The sequence below is a fragment of the Pectinophora gossypiella genome, chromosome 3 (assembly GCF_024362695.1).
Source record: "Pectinophora gossypiella chromosome 3, ilPecGoss1.1, whole genome shotgun sequence".
Taxonomy (NCBI): domain Eukaryota; kingdom Metazoa; phylum Arthropoda; class Insecta; order Lepidoptera; family Gelechiidae; genus Pectinophora; species Pectinophora gossypiella.
In genome coordinates, this window is record NC_065406.1 from 7,397,338 (window position 1) to 7,421,034 (window position 23,697).

The window sequence follows — 23,697 nt, forward strand, 5'->3', positions numbered from 1 at the left end:
CATAGGTGAAATAACAACACAGATTCAGAGTATATAAGTTTATTCAAAAGCCATTATCAATACCATTACCTTCATCTCATGGTATCCAGACTTTTATAATTCAATTCAAATTAGTAATTAATTGTATTATTTACATGGCTTGATAAGCCACAATAAGCTGATAGGTCCAGAGTGGGTCATAATAAATTTACATTATAACACAAGAGGACAAAGTTGACCCATACCATACAATACTGATTATATGGCATCGGCTAGAGTCTTCATACTCGAAAGCATCGCCACGCACAACCGCTCATCAGGAGGAGGCAATCCAACCTGACTATCCAAGTCGCAGCGCTGGCTCGATACTGATTATCTAGCTTCATCTCATATTGGCGGATGGTCATCCTGTCCCAATATCAGAAAGAAGGTCATGGATAATAATATCTCACCGCCCCACTCCTGTAGATAGCTGTATCTCCCAAAGCACCACTATAGAACAATCCAGAACCATGTTACAGTGGTAACAACAACTGTTCCTACAATTATTCTACATTGACACAGTGAGGTAGCAGGCCGTAAACCATAAAGGTTCACCCTGTGTAACTTCAGATTGGTTTTCGAATAGAATCCTCAGGGGAATTCTAACTACAATAAAACACAGCAAGATTACAATCCAACCTGGACCAACAGTCTAGGTTCACAATATAAGGTAAAAATCTAAATCCATGAGGTTACCTCTAAAACAAGGATACCTCATTCTGCATACTGATCTCCCCATTTCCAAGCAATAATTATATTACCTCGAAATGCGGATCCCAACACACAGAACTACAAGAAGAACATTTTTGTTCAGTCTATGTGGCAATATGTACAATTTTCATTGTAAACATTGACACACAGCCCAAACATAACCAATAAGATAATAAAATCCAGTCAGAATATATCGCAAGCAGTCATTCCCTACGCGTCAGTAAAGTGTCAGTCAAAAAGTTAAATAGATAAACATACATAAACTACATAAAATAACATAAATAATAACAAAACACAAACAAAGGTAAACAATCACAAGTAGCACATGATCCCTACGTTCGCAAGCTTCCCTACACACTTTTGACACATCCTACTCCTATCGGGCCCTATCTTTAGCGTAAAATTGTACCTGTCGTCTGAGATCTGATGATCTCAGACCTGTTTCCAACGATGCCTGTAAGAAAAAGGTAATTAGTACACTACACTTCCTATTTTAATCCTAACAGGGTCCCTACAGCGCACTCCGCGGACTTTTGTCGGACAAAACCTACATATTTCACGTAATCTACGCACGGAAGCTAATTCTAATCCCTATTCTATCGCGGTAGACGACCAGCTACACCACGGAAGGTTCGGATAGCTGATTAAAGATCAAATTTACATGTTTTGACAAAATAACAATCGCGCACTGTAATCCTGAGCTACGGAGCTCTCAGAAGTCGCGACAGCTGGTAATCCAGCAGAACGGATCCCTACCGACTTACAGAAACTCTAGTCCGACTTGAATTTTCTAAAACCGGCAGCACCTCCTGCTGTTCTTGCTCCGAGCGAAGTCCCCAAAAAATCGTGCAAAACCCCTTTTATACCCGTTATGCTCCGTCCCATCTCTCAGGCAATCGCGATATTGCTACCACTAGCGCCTCAAAAACATCCAAATGACATTTACCCGACATTGACAATCGAGGTATTTATTGAAAATCTCATACTTCCTATTGACATAAAAATATTCATTAAATTTTATTTTTATTCCTAAGTAGACTATAATACTAATGATGTTATTTATTTAATCAAATTCTATTTAATTTATCAAATCAGAACTGCAGAATTTTAGATAAAAAATATATCCAATTTTGTAGAATTTCTAAAAAGCCAAACACTCGCTCGACCATTTGCCTGACGTTTCTCGCACACATCTCTAATTTACATAATCTACACAAACCAAGCTCCTCAACCTTATTGGCTGTTTCTCTGTGTACGCGAAAAATGGCGTGACTTCTGGATTGTTCTATTTTAGGGTCTAAAACGCGTACAATACAACACCTTGTCAACAATCCAAAAACGGTTCCGTTTTTGGAGACAAAAACCATGAATAATACCTAAATTCCTCTATATCTCTTAAACTGTGACAATTAGGTAGCTGAAACTTTCAAAAACAATGCATCTCCATTGCCATCACAACTACAAATTCAAAGAAACACAATAAATCAAACATTTAAAAAGATCCCCCACTCTACAAACCCGATCCTCCAATGCATGTTTTGGCTTGTCATTAACAACGACAACATACTAGCAATATAAAATTCACGATCAATTCACGTTCATGTTTTTGTTCACTAAATGTTCTTTCAATTGTAGGCACGGAACCCCTCAAAATAATGCGATTCACACTTGGCATTATTTTAGTTTTACTTTTTTTTCCATGATTTTTTCAATTTTCACGAATTACAGTTCTAAAAAATTAGAATAATATTTTAAACGATAGGTACGAACTTCGTATGCTTTATAAATCAATTTCAACAAGAAATACTACGTAATATAGCTATTATTTTCAATTTTGTAAAATATACCAGCTCAAAACCCTTCATTCATATATTTTTACATCGACACCCTTTTGGTGCTTGCTACTCCCGCGAAAATTCAAACTATCCTAATGTCTATTTTTGTATTTTAAATAATTTTATTCCATAAATTCGTACATATTCTTCCAAAATAACATCCCTATCTCGAATCCTAATTAACAAACTCTAAAATTTCGTATACCTTTTTATAATCTATGTATTCCTGTGACGTAAACTGAACATATCCTTCATTCGTTCTCACAGTTAAACAAAACACTTGAATCAAGTAGTGTGGTTTGTATTGTTTGGACAATTAGTGTACTTTTTGTGTTAAATATAATTATGAAACCTTTCAGATCGTGTTTAATACGACTACAGAATAGTGGGAAACATAATGGAAGGAAGACAAAATAAGATGCAACGTACGGGTTTTAGCTACAATAATTAGTAAGATTGAAGACTTCTTGACGATGTTTATAATGTATCCTATAAAATATTCACTCGCCAGGTAAGAAATTAATAAATACCTTTTGTATTCGTTAAGTATTTTATAGAGAAATTCGTAGTGCAAAAAGTCACTGTTTCAACCATTTGTTCCAATTTTTCTTATGATAATTTCAACTATCAAACAGCAATCAAGCAAAATTTTATTACTTAACTCCATGTGTGGAGAGATAGTTCTTATCAGGACTACAAGAATTATTTGAATCTGTTTAGGATTTAATGAGATATTAACAGATGAAATTTTTCAAATATTCCTTAGATTCCTACACATGCTCAGTCACTAACAACCTTGTTTTATTGATGAGTAATATAATAATTAGTAAATTACATACCTACCAGACATGAAATCAACCAATAGTTTCTGGACTGATAAATAAAATATAAAGTTATTAGCAAAACGGTTTCGGTTAAAACTGGCTTTCATGATGAGATTTGATCTCCCTTCATAATGTTTTAAGAATAAGAATGAATCCTACTCCTATTGTACTTACGTGTTTTTATTAGTTTATTAGAGTCCTGTGAGTCATAAATAATATCTGTAGAAACAATAAGTAAATGCAAGTCATCGTCTTAGTAGGTACTAGACAGTGATTATGCTCTTACATAAAATTTACCCCTAATTTCAGTTATGAATTACTTTCAGAATCGTCCAAAGATCCAGTAGAGACAGATATCTACTCCAAACCTGGAATCTGTTGCAGAATATTAAAAAATTATGGGAAAACAAATGTGAATGACGGACAGATTTAGCAAGATGAAAGATTTAAGCCTACAAGCACGCTACTGTTTCTCACATCAAAGGTACATTGTTAATTATGAACATCAATAGTAAATAAAGCAGTTTTGGAGAAAAATAGTATGTTTCATTAATAATACCCTGGTTGATTATTTTTATTGATATCGTACAGCTCCATCTATTGGCAAGCTATGGTACTACAATGACTTCTAGCTATCAAGCTGCCTAGAATTGAAGTCCTGCTTTTCACAAATGTCAGTCCTTTTCCCACTCCATCTATGTACGAGTAGACGCACTTATCCAAATCTATTCCCTAATAGATGGCGTTAAATTTATAAATTAATAAAAATAGTTGGCTTATAGAAAACATTAGATTCAAATTAAGAAATAAGTAGTTTCATAATGGTATACATAAACATAAACAGCCTATATACGTCCCACTGCAGGGCACAGACACACATAATGGTATAATCACTAGAATATCATTATCACTTCCATATAGGTTTGTGCATACATACACACATACACAAACTCACGCCTACCTCCCACCAGGGCAAGCTGAGACCACTGAATTCCTTTTGTTTGTAGGTCTATGAAATTATGAAACTTAAAGGTGAAACAAAGCCTACATGTTTCTCAAAGTTCTAATTATGTTTTTCCTGTCTAAAGTCATAAAAACAAAAGAATATTATAATAATAAAAATATAAATTCAAAAAGACGAAAATAATAAATAAATGTCGAAAAAAATATTTCACCCCATAGCCAAACCTTTTAGTTACTGTTAAGTACTAAGTTTTAGACAAATATTTGAACACATTATTGATGTACATTAAAGTTTATTGAAAAGAACCTAGATGATTCCATCCGCGACGATTATTGTGGTGCGTTCTGTTACACTTTGCTTTGTACAGTTTTAATGAAAGTCCATTGGAGGTAGCTCTTACTTTCCTTTCATACAGCCGAAACGTGCTCGTTATTAACGACTGCTAATGCAGCCGGGACCAACGGCTTAACGTGCCTTCCGAAGCACGGAGGAGCTCGAGATGAAAACTTTTTTTTGTGGTCACCCATCCTATTACTGGCCTCTGCGAAAGTTGCTTAACTTCAACAATCGCAGACCGAGCGTGTTTACCGCTGCGCCACCGAGCTCCTTATTTTCAATTGTAAAAACAAATTGTCCGCCGAAACTGGTACCGACTCAATGCACATATTTATATTGGCTAATAAAATATAAAAAAATACTCGCCCCACTGCTGGGCACAAAGCCTCCTCTCAATCTACCGGAGAGGTTTAAGACAGGTACTCCACTACGCTGCGGTTTCGATGCTGGCTATCTTGAAGGTATTTTGGGTTAGTAGCCGGGACCAATAACGAGTAAATGTATCGTAATAATAATAACAACCACAAAACGTAACATAACATCACGCCTGTATTCCTGAAGGGATAGGCAGAAGTGTATGTATAGTATATTATAAACACCCACTCCTTGCCAGATAGGTATTAAGTTTAAGTTCCATGTAATAGTAAACCAAGTGATATAATTTATCTGTCATGGTAAACATGAATTCAAAATTATAAAAAACGTAAACATTTACAGCCTATATACGCTGCCCGCTGCTGGGCACAGGCCTCCCCTCAATCAGTCGGAAGGGGTATGGAGCATACTCCACCACACTGCTCCACTATGGGTTTGTGGTGGTGTTTTATACTTCTAATAGCCGGAATCAACGGCACGGAATCATCAGGTGATTCAAGCCTACAAAGTCCTTACCAAACAAAGAACAGTCTCATAAAGTGATTTCGACAATGTCCCCATAGGGAATCGAACCCGAATCTCCAGGTCGTGAGTCTAACGCTATAACTATTAGACCACGGAGGCTGTTAAACTCATTCAAATAATAATTATTATGCTTTTTCTTATGTTACATAGAATGCCGATGTAGCTGCAGCTGCTTATAACAGTGGTTGGTACCGCACAGACCCTCGCAGTCGAAAAGCTCTTATGTTCCTCATCATCAGGTTAGAATAACAATTTACTTATTATTATGCCAGTAATACACAAAAGCAGCAATAAAAATCAACAAAAAGAAGCAAGCAACAAAAGCACAGCAAAAGCAAAGATGGTAAACAGTATTGAGCAGATTGACTGAACCTCTCATCTGTCGAGAAATCAGACATTAGATTTTACATTGTGTCTGGTCGAGATCTGCGTTCTGGCAGAGATTGAAACATACTTGTAGATGTATCTACTTAGAATTTACTGGCTAAATATCCAAAATGATCATTATTATATTGATTTTACAGAGCCCAAAAACCAATTGCATTTACTGCAATGAAGTTTACCAATATATCACTGGTCACCTACTCTTCGGTAAGTCCTATGAGTCAAGTTCCGTATACCATTCAGGCATATACGTAGTAGATTTGAATAATTAGTACAATCTAATTTTGAACATGATTTCAAAATTAAATAAGTAAAGTATATAGGTAAGTAAGTAAATGACCATCAGAAAAGGGAACTCAAACAAGAAGAAGAAAAAACGAAGAAGAATGAGGAAGAAGAGTTAAGAGCGAGTGAACGAAGAGTTCCTGTATCAGAATCTATACAGCAAAACAATACAATAAGCGATATTTTTTGTTACAGATTCTGACGAGATCTTATTCTTACTTCGCTCTTTTATATACTATGTACAGTGACCGTTAGGTTATGGTATATTGTGTTAGTTAGTAGACAAATCAAAGTAGGTAAATAAAAATAAATAAATGAATAATGATTGCTTACCTAGTGCTTATTGCATCTCTATATTTATAACAGCCATTATCAAGGTCTAGTTGATAACAATAACACAGTAATGGCCCTTGCAATTCTAATGAAAAGGTTTACCGATATGGGCGAGATGTTTTGCACATTGCGAAGACGCACACTGTTAGATAACTGAGACTCGGAGACTATAGCGAGCTCAGGCACTTAACAGCAGCTAAATTTTGTGAGAAGTACTAGTGAGTATTTACCCGTTTGGATCGGCATGTTGCCATAGAGCAACACAGGCCTGTGCGGCATGTTGCCCATTGTCCGAAAGAAAATCGGTACTTTGTTCCTATTTATCTGAGTAAGTATGTAAGTATATCTACAAAATTATTGCCAAACGTAAAAAGATTTTATTCTCTTACATAGATAGTTTCATATCAAAGCGATAACTATATTCCTGAACATAGCCTCTTTATAGACTTGTGTCAGATTTATAATAATAAGCATATTGCTGATATTTTAACGACTAATAAAATATTGTACAATCATTTTAATAGATAGTAAAGTAAACTATACATATTATGTTAAAATATATACCGACATATATTACGCTTCGGATTTGATGCAATGATAAAGATTCGAAATAGCACAGATGACACGATGAAATGCAAGTCTACATGTATGAGCTCGTCACATAGGACTAAGATGAAAAGACAGTCTTCCTCTGCGACTTATCATATACTTGAAAAGGTAAGCATTTCACGATTTACTTATAGGGACACATGCAGTAACCTATTCATGATTAGGACATAAATATATGCCAATATTTAGTGGTTACAGATTAGTCTTACCGTAAAGCCAACAGAGAGATTGTATGATTGATGTGTGTTTTTAATATGATGGACCATTATATGGATACTGGTCTCATCACATGACAGTATACAGTTCATCACTTCCATCTCAAGATTAGTACAGGCTGGGGTTACAATCGTGCCTGTGGTTAAAAATCGGGTATTCATTTTGTAAGGAAGCTTTTAGTATTTAGATAATCACTTTTATTTTCTGTTATTTGTCATACTATTGAGTACATTATTATTATTTTATATTTTTTTGGCATGACGCCCCTAGCATATTCGTTTTCCGAAAATCTGGAGGCAGGATATAAGATTTTTGCCTTCATACATAAACTCAAGCAAGTAATCCCCAATGAGGTGGGTAGAGCCACATATAACCAAAGACAACTTGCAGACACTGTGGATACGAAGTTCTGTGATGGATATGGTGATCAACCTTGATCAATACATTGCCCAGACTTAATTTTTCAATCAATTTCCACCTCAAGACTTCGTATTAAAAGTGTCTGCAAGTTGTAGTCTCATTTCAGTCATGACTCCGACTTATTAGGGATTCGAGACATGAGATTATGTATCTATTTACTACAATTTTAGTTACAAGACAGTCATAAAACCGAAGACGAAGGCATACTGTTACCAAAGCTGCAACCGAGCGAAGCAAAATTTTTGCGTTTAGTGTCAAAAGGCGATGTAGATGAAGTTTGCAAGTACACTACGGAGCATGAGAATTTAAACTACAACTGTATGGATTATAAGGTTTGTGGCAGCACACATAACATGAGCTGACGACTATATTCCCAATTGGGGTAGTCAGAAGCACATTCATTGCAAGAAAAATACCCAGCCTCGCTGAACTTTCTGTTAAACCAACGTGATAGATGGTGAGCCGTATCGCCGTCTATAATGGACGAGCCAACTTGTGTTGTTAAATAACTATATTAACGCTATATCTAGTATCTACGTGCCTATAATGACTTCGTGTCTAACGTGATGGACAATGATCGGTTGGTACCTAACCTCTCACTATGAACCCCGATAGAGTATACCAATTAAGTTACATGTTCAAATAAAAAGGGACACCTTGTTTATACACCATACTACAGGTACGGTACACATCGTCGCTTATGTCGCGAACTGACGTATCTGCAATTTTTGGCGAAACTGATCTGTACCTTTTACAATTGTCAATAAAGACACAAATCACTTTAGCAAAAAATACAGATACGTCAGTTAGCAAAGTCAGCCACGACATGTACCCTACATGTACCCAAGGGACAATCAGCATGTGCCTATGTATGTACCTACGTGCCTACGTAAATAGGTAATATATAAAATACACAAAACGTACCAAGTATATTTTGCTACACAACAATACAATCCATGATAGTCCTGTTCGGTGAAGGCGCTTACATGGTCTCATATCGTAGATTCAAATCCCGGCTCGGATTTTAATCCACTCAAGTCGACTTTATGAGTTTGAATACATGTTTGCATTATAATTGATTTCACGTGGTTTCCAGGATATGTGCACCGTTAATGGCAATAGGCTGGAAATATAGTTACCAAAATTCTTTTATTTTCATTTAGGGTGTTACTGCACTCTCTGTGGCTGTACTTAAAAAAAATGCTGAAATGGTGAAATGCCTTCTTCAACTACCGAATATAGACATCGGTGACAATGCTCTGGTTGCCATAAAGAGTAACAATATGAAAATTGCAGGTAATAAGATCTATTGAATCCACTCAAAAATGTAATTATCCATTAGAGGTATCAGCGCTTATTTAATTATTTACTTATTCATTATAACTGACACTGGAAGCTTGAAATAGTTTCGCTGTAGAGTAAGTACCTACTTATAACTTCATTATGTACCGTAATAATACGGAAAGTGGATGCAAATTCGTCTACTTACGACTTCAATTGAGCGTGAAACATTACCCAAACACTCCGTCAAACCAACTGCCCCTACTTTCAATCGTCCTGATGCAACTGACCAAACTTTTCAATCAAAGCAATCACAGTAAAGACAGTGTTGCCAGTAAAAAAGAAGTAAGTAAGTATTTAGCATTCAGAAGACAAGAATGGCCAGCTTCTTGTTATACTAATAATATTATCTATTTTTTACTTCATATGGATCAGTTACAGCTATGCACATTATAACATTTAGTCACGGAATAAAAGAAAGAGGTTGTAAGGGCCATAAGTGAGCTCGAAACGTGCGCCATACAAGTATGAGCAAATAGTTCATACTTCAACTTTGCACTCCACTCGTCCGCAAACTTTACGACGCACGGAACTCCGTGATAGTATATTAAAAGGTAGTCTTGTGCCTTATATCCTGCAGGGCAAAAAATCTAATATCAACTATCATTCAAGGAGATCCCTACTTATCACAGTTATCACAGGAAAGCTAAAAACCTTAGAATGATAGGCTATTTATCCAAAAAATACTTCTGTATGCAGTAACGAAACGTAATGACAAGCCTTGATAAGCTTCGTATCACATAAATAAAGTGGTTATGGCATTTGAGAAGCAGTAGAGCTATCGTAATTATCTGTTTGCGGGAGTAGTAGTAAAAGAGAGTGGGGTAGGACCGGCGAAAGCGGTTCCTATACAAAATGCGCATTACGGCCTTTCCATTATCTTTCTTCTTCTTCTTCTAGTTAAGACATATTAAACAAAGTAAAACAAGTGAACACAACATTCATCATAAAAAACAACATCTAGTCTGTTGAAACCAACTTCTCAATATTATGTTTTATACAAAAGCAATAAAATGAGGTTTTAATCAAAGCAGACCTGATCATCTGGAAAAGATATACTGAGGCTTGTTGATGATAATGAATCGAAACTAACAGTTGTGTCCTTAATTTTATTAACCTTCGAATATTAGATAAATAGGGTGACTTCTATAAAACATCAGCTTAAGGTACACCGGAGCCCGAACCAGAAATGAGGCGTAACGTCTAATAAATTGACAATAATACATATTATTATTAATATTATTATTTACAATTAAGCATATATTATTATTGTGCTTAACGGAATTGTATTTGTCCTATTTTATTTTTACAAACCACCAACCCGCATTGGAGCAGCGTGGTGGAGTATGCTCTATACCCCCTCTGGTAGATTGAGGGGAGGCCTGTGCCCAGCAGTGGAACGTATATAGGCTGTTTATGTTATGTTTATTTTTACACTTTATGTTTTACCATTTGTTTTCTGTGTTGGGTTTAAAAAAGAATTATTATTAAAGTAAGTAAAGTAGGTAAGTATGTATAAAATGGGTAACAACGAGTGTTATGATGAAGAGAACGGGTACGAAACTCAGCCGTAAGTATACTGTAAATGGTAATAATGCATACGGTATACATTATATTTATTATTAATTTGAACCCGTTTGAACGAGGAGGTCAGAAGGTATTAACGTCTGCATAAATCCAAAACAGGAAACTTTTATTGGCGTTAATAATCAAATAACTCGACAGTCACATCAAACTGGTAAGTGATAGCGACTTAAAGTTAATTGAGAGACTTAAGTCATGTCTTTACTGATTTGAGAGATTTACACTTCCTAGCATTTGCTATTCCAAAATAATTTTGTGATTGGCTAATAATTTTGACTATCTGCAACTGAAGAAAGGTTTAAAAGCTTCAAAAGTTTAAAAAATAAAATCAAATGTTTATTACTTAGCATTTAGAAAGGTAGATCTACCTTTTAAGTTTTTAAGCTTGTGTAAATCTCTCTGTAAAATACCCAAGAATAATTCGAGTAGGATTTCATGGATTTCATGGATTTTTTTTTCGTGGTATTTCATAAGAGGATTTCAATGACCTACATCCAATTACATTTGTGCAGTATACCTACTGGACGCCCTAAAGAAGCAGTCTCCTGGGTTGGAGTTCGCAGGCGCGTCGCATTCCACTGAGTTCCCCAGCCATGTGACCCCGTTGATTCTCGCCGCGCAGATGGGCCACTATGAGATGGTGTGCCTACTCCTCGCGCGAGGACACACCATCGTTCCACCACACCCGCCCAACTGCCACTGTATTACTTGCAGGTGAGTACGGAACATATATCAGTCATATATAAATAGTATGTACAGAGTTAGGAGACAAATAATGCTATAGCGAACCGTAATCGAAGTGAGCGAAGTGAGGATGCTTCAAAGATATCAAGAGCGTAGCAAGTGGAATTCTGTGGTCTGCCTAAAATACGTAGTACTTATATGTAGGTAACAATAAAGCCAATAAAAAGTGATATTTTTAATTATTCGCGCGTACGCTTCCTACTCCTATTGATACTTACTTAAATACTGGAGGGGACCCCCCCTATAGCGATACATTATACAATTTGTAGCACTACTAAGGACTTTGAACTACTACTTACTACTTTAAAGGTATTCAAAAATACCTTCTACTTAAATGTTCAAAATAGAAATACCTCAGTAACATCAGGGGCACACATCTACTTATGTTTCTAAGATGTCATAAGTCTACCAGATAAGAACTCACCGTGACAGTACCCCGTTAGAGCAGTTTAATTTAGCAATTATCAAGGTCTCTTCATCCGACTTCCACGCACTTCATTCCGTTTTCCGTTACCATTTTACAATGACAGACTTTCCGTTACACAATTACATATAAGCTGGGAGGTGGAGATATTACTTACATACTTGCAATTAGCTTGGTTGTCGTTTTAAATAAAATAATAAATTATCGTTTCGCATATACCAAGGGCGTTCTTATACCCAAGGTGTAAACTGAATTAAGTTGTCAGTTTGGTAAAATCCCGTTTCCCAAAAATAAAATCCGAATTCTTTATTCTTTCTAAGATTTGAGGTATTGTGGCAATAATTTCTTTTAGTTTCAGAATGATCTGTAATATAATTTCCTTCTTCTTGTACCTACTCTTCTTTTAAGTTATTAGCATCGAGAAAACTTAGTACTAAACTTGTGCCTACTCATTTTATTAGTCGTCTAAGCTATGGTTACATTAAACATGGTTTCCACGTGAGAGCATTTCTCGTACGTCTGAAGCGGTAAAGCCGTGTTTAGCGTGTCACAGTCACGCAGAGGGCCAATCATCATCGATCATCTAATGCTAATCCACTGCTAGGCGACCAAGAGGCACAATTACAGTCAATCCTCGGATCAGCTTATTCATATACTTTCCATAGCTGCACTACCTCGTTTCTATATTATGCCAAGCGATGACCGAACAAAAAATAGAATGTATGTGTGTATCTAGCTGCACTAGACCTGAAGCACGAAAGTCTTAAACTTACAAGCTATGATTTTAGGTAATTCATTATTCAAGATCTTTCTATCATTTGACAGGACTTGGCCATGAAAGCAACACAATGTGATAGTCATAAGCAACGCCAATTTTATTCCACCAAAATAATTAATATACTGAAAGGTATAAAAACAGTACCACATCTTTTTATTTTCAAGGAAGTCCCTATTAGATGACCCTCTATACACAAGCAGCGCGCGCCTGTCAGCTTACCAAGCGGTGTCTTCCCCGGTGTTCCTGGTGCACGAAGCATCAGACCAGATCCTCGCCGCGTTCCTCCTCAGTGCAGATTTGGTCGCCAACGCCGAGACACACATACACCTCGCCTCGTCGTACTTACAGCTAGCGAAAGACGTTAGTGCTTACGCTGTTGATCTTATGGGTAAGTGAAGGGTATTGGTAGCAGCTAAGAAATAAGCTTGACTGAGGAATCGTATGTCAGCCAGGCGTGGAGCTGGTAACAGTGTTAGTGACACCATACCGAATAGAAAGATAGAAACATTTATAAAAATAAAAATAAATAAAAAAGAAATATTTAGGGAGATGATTCAGGTAAATAATCAACTGGAATTTTCCGTCGCAAATTCATAATTCATTTATTCGCCTTAAAATGGTAGGTACAGTTTGCAGATGGTCAGCATTTAGCTTTAGGTCAACATTTCACTAACCCTGTATATTTTATTTATGTTAAGGTCAGAAGAATAATTATTTGTTTATCTTAAGACACACAGAAGTAGATGTGTCTAAATAAGTAGCTAGAAGATATGAAATATGTACCATGTAGAGAAATTAAACTTAAAAAGGCCATTATTTCACAAATTATGGATAACGTGTACGTAAGATACTTACCCGTTGCATTGCATCGCAGCGGCCTTTAGGATTTCTACATACTTTTGCCAATCTATATCCTTCTAGGATGCTGTCGTACGTCTGAGGAGGTGGAACTGATTCTAAAGCAAACATCTGGCTACCTCGGTAGACGTCAGTTCGAGCTGCCTAGGCTGCTGATGGCTGTGGACTATAAGCAAAAGGAATTCGTTGCTCACCCTAACACTCAACAGGTAAACTGATGTGAAATATGTTTGGATGTTCAACATAACACAATATAATATAAGCTCGCTAAGTCTATCGCAATTGGGTAGTCAGAGGTACTCCATCGCAAGGTGAACTAAGTACCCACACCTCACTAAGCTTTCTTCTTTCTGTTAGACCACCGTGATACGAGTAGGTGGAGAACAGTTTCGCCGTCTATAATGGTCGAGACAACTGTGGTTTTGAAAACTGCACTTAAGAGAAAATAATAATTATGGGTGTAAACCCGATGCATTTGAGTAAAAACTTGATAAACTCTCATAAGAACCCATCCGACTTCAAAAAAGAAGGAATGTTGTATTGTTGGATTTGTACAATCTCATATAATGTTAATCTATGTGGGATTCTAAACACTACATAAGTACTTACATCTAATTCCACAGGTTTATGTTTGTCCACGCATTTCTCAGAAACTACTAATCATAATGCAATAATTATTTTAAAGCAAGTTTTATTAAAATCGCCTTTAGTAGTAGTTTTAAGGTTATGGTCAAAAAACATTATTGCCCAATAATTATTTCGTTGATGTCTTTTGTATTAAGGAATATCTTATCAGTGTTAGTAGAGTTAGTAGGAAACATGCAGTACAATACGACTGTCATTCTAAGTGCGTCGACTTCAAAAATCGTATTCAAAAGAATATTATTTCTTACTTCTTATTAGACAGTTTTTGGAGTCGGTTTATTTTTTTATAATTACTTACTTTTTCATTAATTCGAGTAATTATCTAGTTTTTACTCAAGTACCTACTCGATGGGTTTCCCGTCTAAGCGGGCATGTCATACTTACAGGATATAATAAACAGAAATATGTATTTATATGGCGTTGCGTCTACTGATTATCTATATTACAAGCATTCCAACTTAACAGTAAGAATAACATACCATAGCAAATAGCATCGCGACTGTAAATTATACTATACACCCACTACTCGCCAGTTATGTTTATGCGAGCCTTTTTTCATTACATTTGTAAGAATAACTACTGTTTATTACATTACACTAAAGCTTGTGACACAGCATATATGTACCTACTAACTGCATAGCGTTTATGCCCGCGTTAGTTCATGTAATATTTCCCCTATCTGATAAGTAAGTACACGTAATGTATGTATTTTTACGATATATAAACGCTAACTAAGCAGTACCAATTAAAAGAAAATAAGGGAAGTAATATCAATTCAAATTTAATTGGTAGGTTCGCCTCTTAGATTGCTTCCCGGCACTAAGGTGGCCAATAAAACGATTATACTATTAGAAGTATTAGAGATATCGGTATTATGATAATTATCATAATATAGGAAGCATGGGAACAGAAACTCACCGTAGTAGGAAGAATCGCTGTCAACGCTATAATACATAATTATTATCCATAATAAAAGTATCTCTCTGTGTGTAAGAAGACCTAGAAAAACGTACATTTATCAAATTGAAGATGTCTTTAGGAAAGGTTCAGTACGATCTACTCCGAACCGGCGTGCGTCTATGAAACGATTGATAAATGTGGAGGATCCAAGAGAAATGTGTCAGCATCGAAGCAAATGGAATTCCATAGAATCTGCTTATCCCCTTGGGATATCAGCGTGAGTTTATGTATGTATGTGTCTGTCTATCATAACGTTTTCAGACCTAAACGGCTGAACCGATTTGGATGAAAACTTGCTCAGAGACGGGCGAGGTACTTTCCTTCTGTGGAATTCGTTTAGTTTCCGCAAGAACGAAAGTTAGTTTCCGTTTCTGGAAATCTATGGAAAAACGAATATTATATTTTCAGGTTCTGGAATCACACTGGGTTGGAGACTGGCACGGATGGAGCAATAAATCTTTGATTGGGAAAATATGTCTTATTCTCAGTCGAATCGTCATCACTCCTTTTATTCTTTTTATGTGTATTGTGAGTGCTTCTACTAAGAGTCCGCGACATGAAAGAAGTCTCGCGGCCGCGTCGCTGTATCTGCATGGAATAGGCTACTTGACAACCAAGTCAAATAAGATACGTTTTACGTAATTTGAAAACGAAAGCTTTCTTCGGACTTTGTATGGAAATACTATCCTGTGCCGACTTCAATAAAAGCGGTCAAACGTCGTACTCATTATTACTTAATTCATAAATAAAATTCGAAAATAAGTCGAAAATTGAAATGAGATTTATTTTTGATCATCTTTGACTGGCTTCTATTTCTAGCTTAGCATTTTATAATTTATCTTCGACCCAGTCAAATACCCTATTATTAAGACTTGTCATTTAGTAAGTAAGTACCATTGAAATCCGCGCGACTTCTTTCGTGAGCGTATGTACGCTATGATACAATCTTGTTGAAATGAAGTTTCCGAAAATAGCGTTTTATGTAAATTGACAATGCGCTAAGTACAGTATGTACCCCTAATTACTCCTCTGGTCCCTTAGGACTACTTATCCTTAGGTCACATTTGCTTTGTGTAACTTAATGTTTATTAAATAAATATTCATTAAAATCATAAGCAAATCATGGGCTGCGCGAAGTGTCTATTAGATGTTAACTCAATAGATAGTTAGTGTTAGTGAGGTACCTAAGTTATTCTTCTAAATTCATGTTCAAATTTTGGCCGATTGCATTTTAATGTTATGAAGATAGCTTTCCAATAAGATCCTTTTCGATTTAATGTTTATTTTTTAAATTTATTGCATACAGGAAAACACAAATCATCAATCAAATTTAAAAACAAGAAAAGACACAAAAGGCACAACTTCTTTCTAAAAGTAATTTCTTTCAGCGGGCCTGAGAGGGTAACAGTTTAACGAGGAGAGGGCAAATAGTGTTTTTTCATACGTTTTGTTGCACAGATAGCCCCCCGACACCGTTTGGTCCGTCATTGGCGAATTCCACTGAACAAACTAATTACTCACGCGTCAGCCTACTTCGTATTCCTAGCGCTGGTGTTCCACATCTCCAACCAGGATAGAAACCAGCAGTCGAGGGGACCACCAGACACAGGTTTGTACCTATCTATATTGTACCTAACGTGGTACAGACGTCGGCAAATAGGAGGTGGACGGTGCGTTGATTTAAAATCGATATCTATAAGTTAAGGTAACTTTGTACAGCCTCTGTGGTCCAGTGGTTGAGCGTTGGACTCACGATACGGAGGCCCCGGGTTCGAATCCCGGTGGGGACATATCAAAAAAAATACTTTGTCCCTAGTTTGGCTAGGACATTACACGCTAATCACCTGATTGTCCGAAAATAAGATGATACGTGCTTCGGAAGGAACGTTAAGCCGTTGGTCCCGGTTACTATTTACTGATGTATGTGAGTAATCGTTACATGAGCGATGTCAGGAGTCTTTGGCGGCTCTATCATACATAACCCTGACACCAGGGTTGATGAGGCTGGTATTTCACCTCACAACCCACATGATAAGAAGAAGGTAACTTTGTAGAAGTAACATAATAATGGCCTCGGTCTGGTAAGCCTGGCCACAGCACAGAACATAAAGCTCACATAATGTGCGTAAGAAGGGCAGTGTCAGGGATAATCTACAATCAAAATATGAAGACCACCAAATAAGACCCCAGAAATAGAAGTACGTACTCTTTATTTGGAATTGAAAAATTTAAACCTCTTCCCAGACTGCCACGATCTCTTGTTACTTACCTTAGGTTTAAAGACTTTCCTAAATTGAGCACTATTCCAGGAGCAATGACCCCACTAGTCCTGTACGTGTGCGGCTACACGTGGTCGGCCATCAGGATGTGCCTGATGCAGGGCCCGCGGCGGTACTTCACCAAGCTATGGAACTGGGCAGAGGTGCTGATGCTGCTGCTCTTTGGACTCACTTTCGTCTTCTGGTTCGTCGCCGCTGTAGATATCGGCAACAATGAGCAGTTCGTTGGTAAGAGGGGTGTGGAGGTTAAATAGACAGCAAAAGTTGAGGCTATTGGTTGAAAATCACGAAATTTGCCGCATCGCGCCTGTTGTAGCTACTCTCATGCTCATGCTCATGTCAACTGATTATTTCTTCTCTCGTGTGAGTTGTGAGGTGGAGTACCAACCTCATCAACCCTGGTGTCAAGGTTACTATTGAGCCGCCAAAGGCCCCTGACATGACTCATGTAACGACTACTTACTTACATCAGTAAGTAGTAACCGGGACAAACGGTTTAACGTGCCTTCCGAAGCACGGATCCTCTTACTTTCGGACAACCAGGTGATCAGCATGTAGTGTCGTAACCAAACTAGGGATCACAAAGTAATTTTTGTGATATTTCCCCACTGGGCTTCGAACCCGGGACCTTCGGATCGTGAGCCTAACGCTCAACCACTGGACCACGGACGCCGATACTTACTATTTCGCACCTTAGTATGTCTGCTTCAGAAGACCCCAAATATCTTGCAGGACATTGCATTTATACTATTGTTACTTAAGGCATAATAATAATAAATAAATAAATAATAAAATAGAATAATTGTTTATTTATTTTATTCTCCAGAACGAAGGTACTGGAATGAATACGACCCAACTCTGCTCGCCGAGGGTACATTCTGCATAGCGACCATATTCGCATACTTCCGCCTGATGCAGTTCTGCCAACTCAACTACCACCTGGGACCCTTACAGGTAAAAAAATACTAAAATATTATTTTGATATTCTTCCTAAGATATATATAATGAACCGCCCAAATACTCATTACGTATCATACCTACTTACTTGGACTAAAACTCCTACCTATCGCATAAATAGCAAGACACGTTGTCGCAAAAGAAATCGAAGTCTTCTTCTCCCATCTCTCATGTGGGTTAAGAGGTGGATTACTAACCTCAGAAACCCTGGTGTCAGGGTTATTATTGAGCCGCCAAAGGCCCCTGATATGGCTTATGTAACGACCACGACCCACGTACTTAAATCAGTAAGTCGTAATCAGAAACACGGATCATCTTACTTTCGGACAATCAGGTGATCAGCCTGTAATGTTCTAACCAAACTAGGGATCACAATGTGATTTTTGTGATCCTATCGGGATTCAAATCCGGGACCTTGTCGCTCGCTCAACCAACGCTCAACCACTGAACCTCAGAGGCCGTTTAATCGAAGTTATTATAGGTAATGTAAGTAGGTGCATACCTACCTCCTGAAGTTCTAAAACAGATATCTTTTCCCAGGTTTCACTAGGGAAAATGACCATAGACATATACAAATACATAATAGTGTTCACGATAATTATCAGCGCTTTCGCAGCGGGCCTGGCTCGCTTTTACCAATATTACGATGGCATGGTCTATGAAGACGAATTTGGAATGAAGACCGTTCAGGTATATTAATGTACTTACATCTATTTTTTTTTTACTCTGTTAGACCTTGGGTTTATTTATAATTAAGTAAATAGGTACGTCATTGTTGATGTACACCGACAACATTCGTCTCCTCTCCTCACATTGACTAAAACGACCTTTTTATATCCTCGATTGAGAGACTTCAATCAAACTCTTTATTTTTCTATCGCAGTAATTTATCAATATGCTAGATTAATGTAGATATTGTAGATGATACGCTCCTACAAGAAGTCTTAAATAAAATGTGAGAAAAAAAGAAAAGCCGCGACTCCTGTCAAAAATCCACATCATTAAGTTTAAAACACTTCTTTCCAATAATGCATACGACAGGTGTCATCATTCACAAGCCTACCAGACACGTTGAAGACGTTATTCTGGGCCCTGTTCTGCATGGCGCCCCTGGAGAGCGCCGACGTGGTGCTAGCCAATACTCACGAGCGTCAAGGCAATAGCGACAACAAACATGGGTACACCGAGCGCATCGGATACTTTTGTTTTGGATGTAAGTTTATAGTTAAACCCAATATTTATACATTGGTTATAGGTCCATCTGAACTCAAACCAAAAATAACCTTTAGATAACCACTTGACTGAGTTGTGTTTTGTTACACCCATATTATCATATAATTTTATCTTATTTTATATTTACTATTGTACATATTTTGCGAAAGCCTTTCGGGGCTCTAATGAGCCTCTCGGATCAAGGTACTGGATGAAAAACCTGACTATATTGCCAATAAATATGTCCACGCTTATAACTAGTTTTCCGTTTTCCCGAGATTTCTCAGGAAACGGATCTTGAGAACGAAAACCCACCTAGATATAACCGTCTCTCACATAATGCTGACTTACTGCACGAACTCTAAAACTTGAAAGTTATAATTGGTTATTCCAATTTCCGACTTAACAAAATAATTTGATTTCAGGTTTCGAAGTGATATCTGTGATAGTGGTGCTCAACATGCTGATCGCCACCATGTCCAATACATTCCAGCGGGTTACCGACAATGTCGCCATCGAGTGGACTTTTGGCAGGACAGAGGTAATGTAGAAATTGTATACAAGGTGTTAGTGACATCGTAGCGAATACTTAAGGGGATGATTCAGAACATGATTCTAAGTTAAATATGTCCACGCTTATAACTAGTTTTCCGTTTTCTCGAGAATTCTCAGGAAACGGATCTCGAGAACGAAAACCCACCTAGATATACGTGAGTTAATATCAAGTGGAATTTTGCGTCGTCGTCGTGGGTGTTTCACCATCAAAGTTTTTGTTACGGTGGCCCTAACACTCTGGACCCATCGGGGGAGGTGAGGTAAATCAAGCTCGCTACAAGCTCATATTGGTGCGGGGCGGAATGTCCCTTTTATACAGGGTGTTAGTGACCATAATTCTGAGTTGATATCAAGTGGAATTTTCCGTCGCAAAAGTATGGAACGGAAAATAATTTAAATAAGCTCTAAAATTTTCATGACTTCAGTATTCGTTACAGTGTCACTAACACCCATACCTACTTGTATGGCTACTGTATGTACTTGTATGGGGTGTAAGTGACATCGTAACGAATACTGAGAGGGATGATTCAGCTGATTATTCTGAGTTAATATCAAGTGGAATTTTCCATCGCAAAAGTATAGAATTGAAAATAATAAAAAAAAAACTAAAAAAATAACATGAATTTTGCGACGGAAAATTCCACTTGATATTAACTCAGAATCATGATCTGAAAGATCCCTCTAAGTATTCGTTACGATGTCACTAACACCCTGTATAGTATGATTATTTGAATTAGGTACCACCAAATCGTCTTACGATTTCCAGAGAATTGAAAACAATGAGGGATTTTCCAGGGTACGTTCCCCAAAAAATATACAGATTTGCCTTCTTTTAACCGTCTAATTTCATGGATAACAGACATACCTATGTCTTTTATCTTTGTTTTTGGGTATAAATGATGACCCTCGTTATTACACCCAGGCACAACAGATCTTCCAACCATTATTATTCTGAACAAAATAAAAAGAAGCATCATAATTCTATACATAATCTGATCCAAATATCAAACAATAATTATTTCTATGAAAGCTTCTGCACAGTATAAGCTACATAATATTTTTTAATAATTATGTAAGTACCTAATTATTATAAGAGAAAATATAATTATAATTATCACGTTTTTAATCTGTACAACGCCAGCTATATTGTTTTTGGGGAACGTAGCCAGGAAAATCCCTCATTCAGTATCGGATTGGTTGTGACAAGTATATGAAATGTACTGTACCTATTTATATTTAACGTACATACCTAGGTACCTTTAAGATATAGAGGTGATCACAGAGACACCATTGATTGATGAAGAAAGCACTTAGAAAAGGTGTATAATATAATTAAGTAATACGTTGTAATAGCTTTAAGTATATACGTTTTATTTGCATATTAGCTACATGTTTACCCCACAAGCAGCTCGTAACAAACAGTTACATGGTCAGAGGGAAATGTTTTCGCTACTACTCTACTTTCCGCCTTTTGGTGCAAAACACGTTATTTTAAGAATCTTCAAAACTCCATATAAGTGTCCTCGTAAGGAATTCGGTTCAACACATCAAACCCCAATGGACTTGACATCAAACCTTAGCATATTTTTGGCAATCGTGCCAAATCTTTATAACTCGTGGGCGAGACCCAAAGTTCAATGGACCATACCTAATAAGTACCTACCTATAATATTCACTTATATGGTACGGATGGAAAGTTTATGAAATTAAGTGTTTTGCCTTCAAATAAGTAGGTAAGTACCTAGTAGATACCTAAGTTTATTTCGAAGCTATCAACATAAGTACCTATTCTAAAAGATTACCTGTCGGTTTTATCAATGTTTTAAGCTATATGACGTAGTAAGTACTTAATAAATTAATAAATCATGTTGTATTCGCTTCTTATTCTTATCGTGTGGGTTGTGAGGTGGAATACCAGCCTCATCAACCCTGGTGTCAGGGTTATGATTGAGCCGCCAAACGCCCCTGACATGGCTCATGTAACTACTACTCACTATTTTTGTATTCACTAGTGTACTACTTAATATGTCAGCAGCGATGCGACAAATGACGCGGACATATTCAACTATATTCATCAACTATAATAGACAAAATTATATGTCGATAATTTATCTACGCAGACAACATTGTTGCGTATCATAATATCGGCCATAGGTAACAGCGGCTAACCTAGATTTACCTCACCCCCCTCGGTCTTACTTTAGTCTTTAATCGTAAGGGCGTCACACGTCACATACACAGATGCGCGTGTACGAGAACATCAACGTATGGTGTCTTTTTTGTATGAAGTGTTCGGAGTTTGCCTCAACCTAAACACCAAAACTGTAATAGCAAGTATGCGGCCAAGTATACTTAATGGTACTTAGAGTACCTAACTACCTACAATAGTAGATGGTTTCCCAGGTGTACGTGGACTACATGTGGCAGACGACACTGCCGTCTCCGTACAACATGGTGCCGACTGCTGCGGCTATGAGCAGCATGGTGGAGTGGATCAGGACGAAGATCTTCACGGTTCCCGGCGCCAGCGCACGGTGGTCGCTCGCCTTCTGCTTTTATATTGTAAGGAGATTATCTATTGCTTATGGTTTTTTTTATTTATTCACTTTTCGGAAAACCAACATCTACATTAAACGTTGTAGAAGCACGGCGAAGGTAGTAGTAATTGTCCCGGCAAGCGGTAATTGCCATCTGAGCCAAATCTACTTAAGATAACGTCATGTCAAAGTAGTATATATTATAATAATGGTGGCCAAGAGATGATCGACGATTGCGGGGAAGACCGCCAGTCGGTTGATCAGTATTTTTCTGGTGCCAGGGTTATTATTGAGGCGCGAAAGGCCCCTGACATAACTCATGTAACGACTACATTACATTGCTCGGGTGATATTGGAAAATTATTAACCTACCTACAATGAATGAGACTGACAGGATACGACTTACGGACAGTATCGAGACGTACCCACCTTGTAATTCGAATGAAAGAAAACTTATGCCCGTCAGTAGGAGCAAGGCGGATACAAACTCATTAGAAATTATGTTTTAGTCTCAACTGATAGAGAACAAATCACCAAAGATATTAAAGTGTCGTCCTTATTTCAGAAAGTTGCTTTATAATAAATATATTTATATCCGTTTATCGGTTAACGGTTACAATTTAATAACTTATTTACAACCTGCAATCGAATGTTATAATTACTAAACCTTGCCGAAGAATCATAAAATAGTATCTTTATGAACCATGCCCCAAATTAAACTCGAATAAATCGCAAAAGTTAGTGAAAGTTTGATTCGTGTACCGATATCATGCGAGACGAAACGATGCTTTTATGAACCCGAACACGCGTGAACTTTAAAAAAATCGTATCAAGCAATAACGAATCATTTTCTTTTCAGGAACGGGACCTAGAAGCTAATTTGCAGAAAGAATATCCAGCATTAATGTCGGTGCTCTTACAACGATATTTCAGACGTAGAGGTAGTAAACAAAAATGTCCAGGTTTAAATTAAAAATAATCGTAA

General features: G+C 37.1%; 2 protein-coding genes across 2 annotated transcripts in view; both read left to right on the forward strand.

The window, feature by feature from the left end:
• The window catches only part of LOC126382278 (odorant receptor 85c-like), a 33,117-nt gene extending 26,585 nt beyond the window's left edge, over positions 1-6,532 (forward strand). Inside the window, exons 7-9 of the mRNA XM_050032092.1 lie at positions 5,742-5,830; positions 6,116-6,182; positions 6,456-6,532. Coding sequence (XP_049888049.1) covers positions 5,742-5,830; positions 6,116-6,182; positions 6,456-6,515 — 216 coding nt within the window. The 3' untranslated portion in view covers positions 6,516-6,532. The remainder of the gene's footprint in view (positions 1-5,741; positions 5,831-6,115; positions 6,183-6,455) is intronic.
• Positions 6,533-7,220: 688 nt separating this feature from the next.
• LOC126382279 (short transient receptor potential channel 4-like) lies at positions 7,221-23,685 on the forward strand. The gene is made up of 15 exons (XM_050032095.1): positions 7,221-7,310; positions 8,009-8,170; positions 9,002-9,134; positions 11,276-11,477; positions 12,874-13,097; positions 13,631-13,776; positions 15,581-15,700; positions 16,631-16,781; positions 17,482-17,679; positions 18,278-18,405; positions 18,949-19,098; positions 19,450-19,621; positions 20,046-20,161; positions 22,579-22,737; positions 23,572-23,685. The coding sequence occupies exons 1-15, from the start codon at positions 7,221-7,223 to the stop codon at positions 23,683-23,685; spliced, it is 2,265 nt and encodes a 754-aa protein (XP_049888052.1).
• The last annotated feature ends 12 nt before the right edge of the window (positions 23,686-23,697 follow it).

Excerpts from the sequence above, each read along its gene's own strand:
- LOC126382279 (XM_050032095.1), top strand. The coding sequence starts at position 7,221 with ATGAAATGCAAGTCTACATGTATGAGCTCGTCACATAGGACTAAGATG. Across the intron at positions 8,171-9,001 it reads ACAACTGTATGGATTATAAG|GGTGTTACTGCACTCTCTGT; the intron begins GTTTGTGGCAGC and ends ATTTTCATTTAG. Across the intron at positions 19,622-20,045 it reads CGGATACTTTTGTTTTGGAT|GTTTCGAAGTGATATCTGTG; the intron begins GTAAGTTTATAG and ends ATTTGATTTCAG.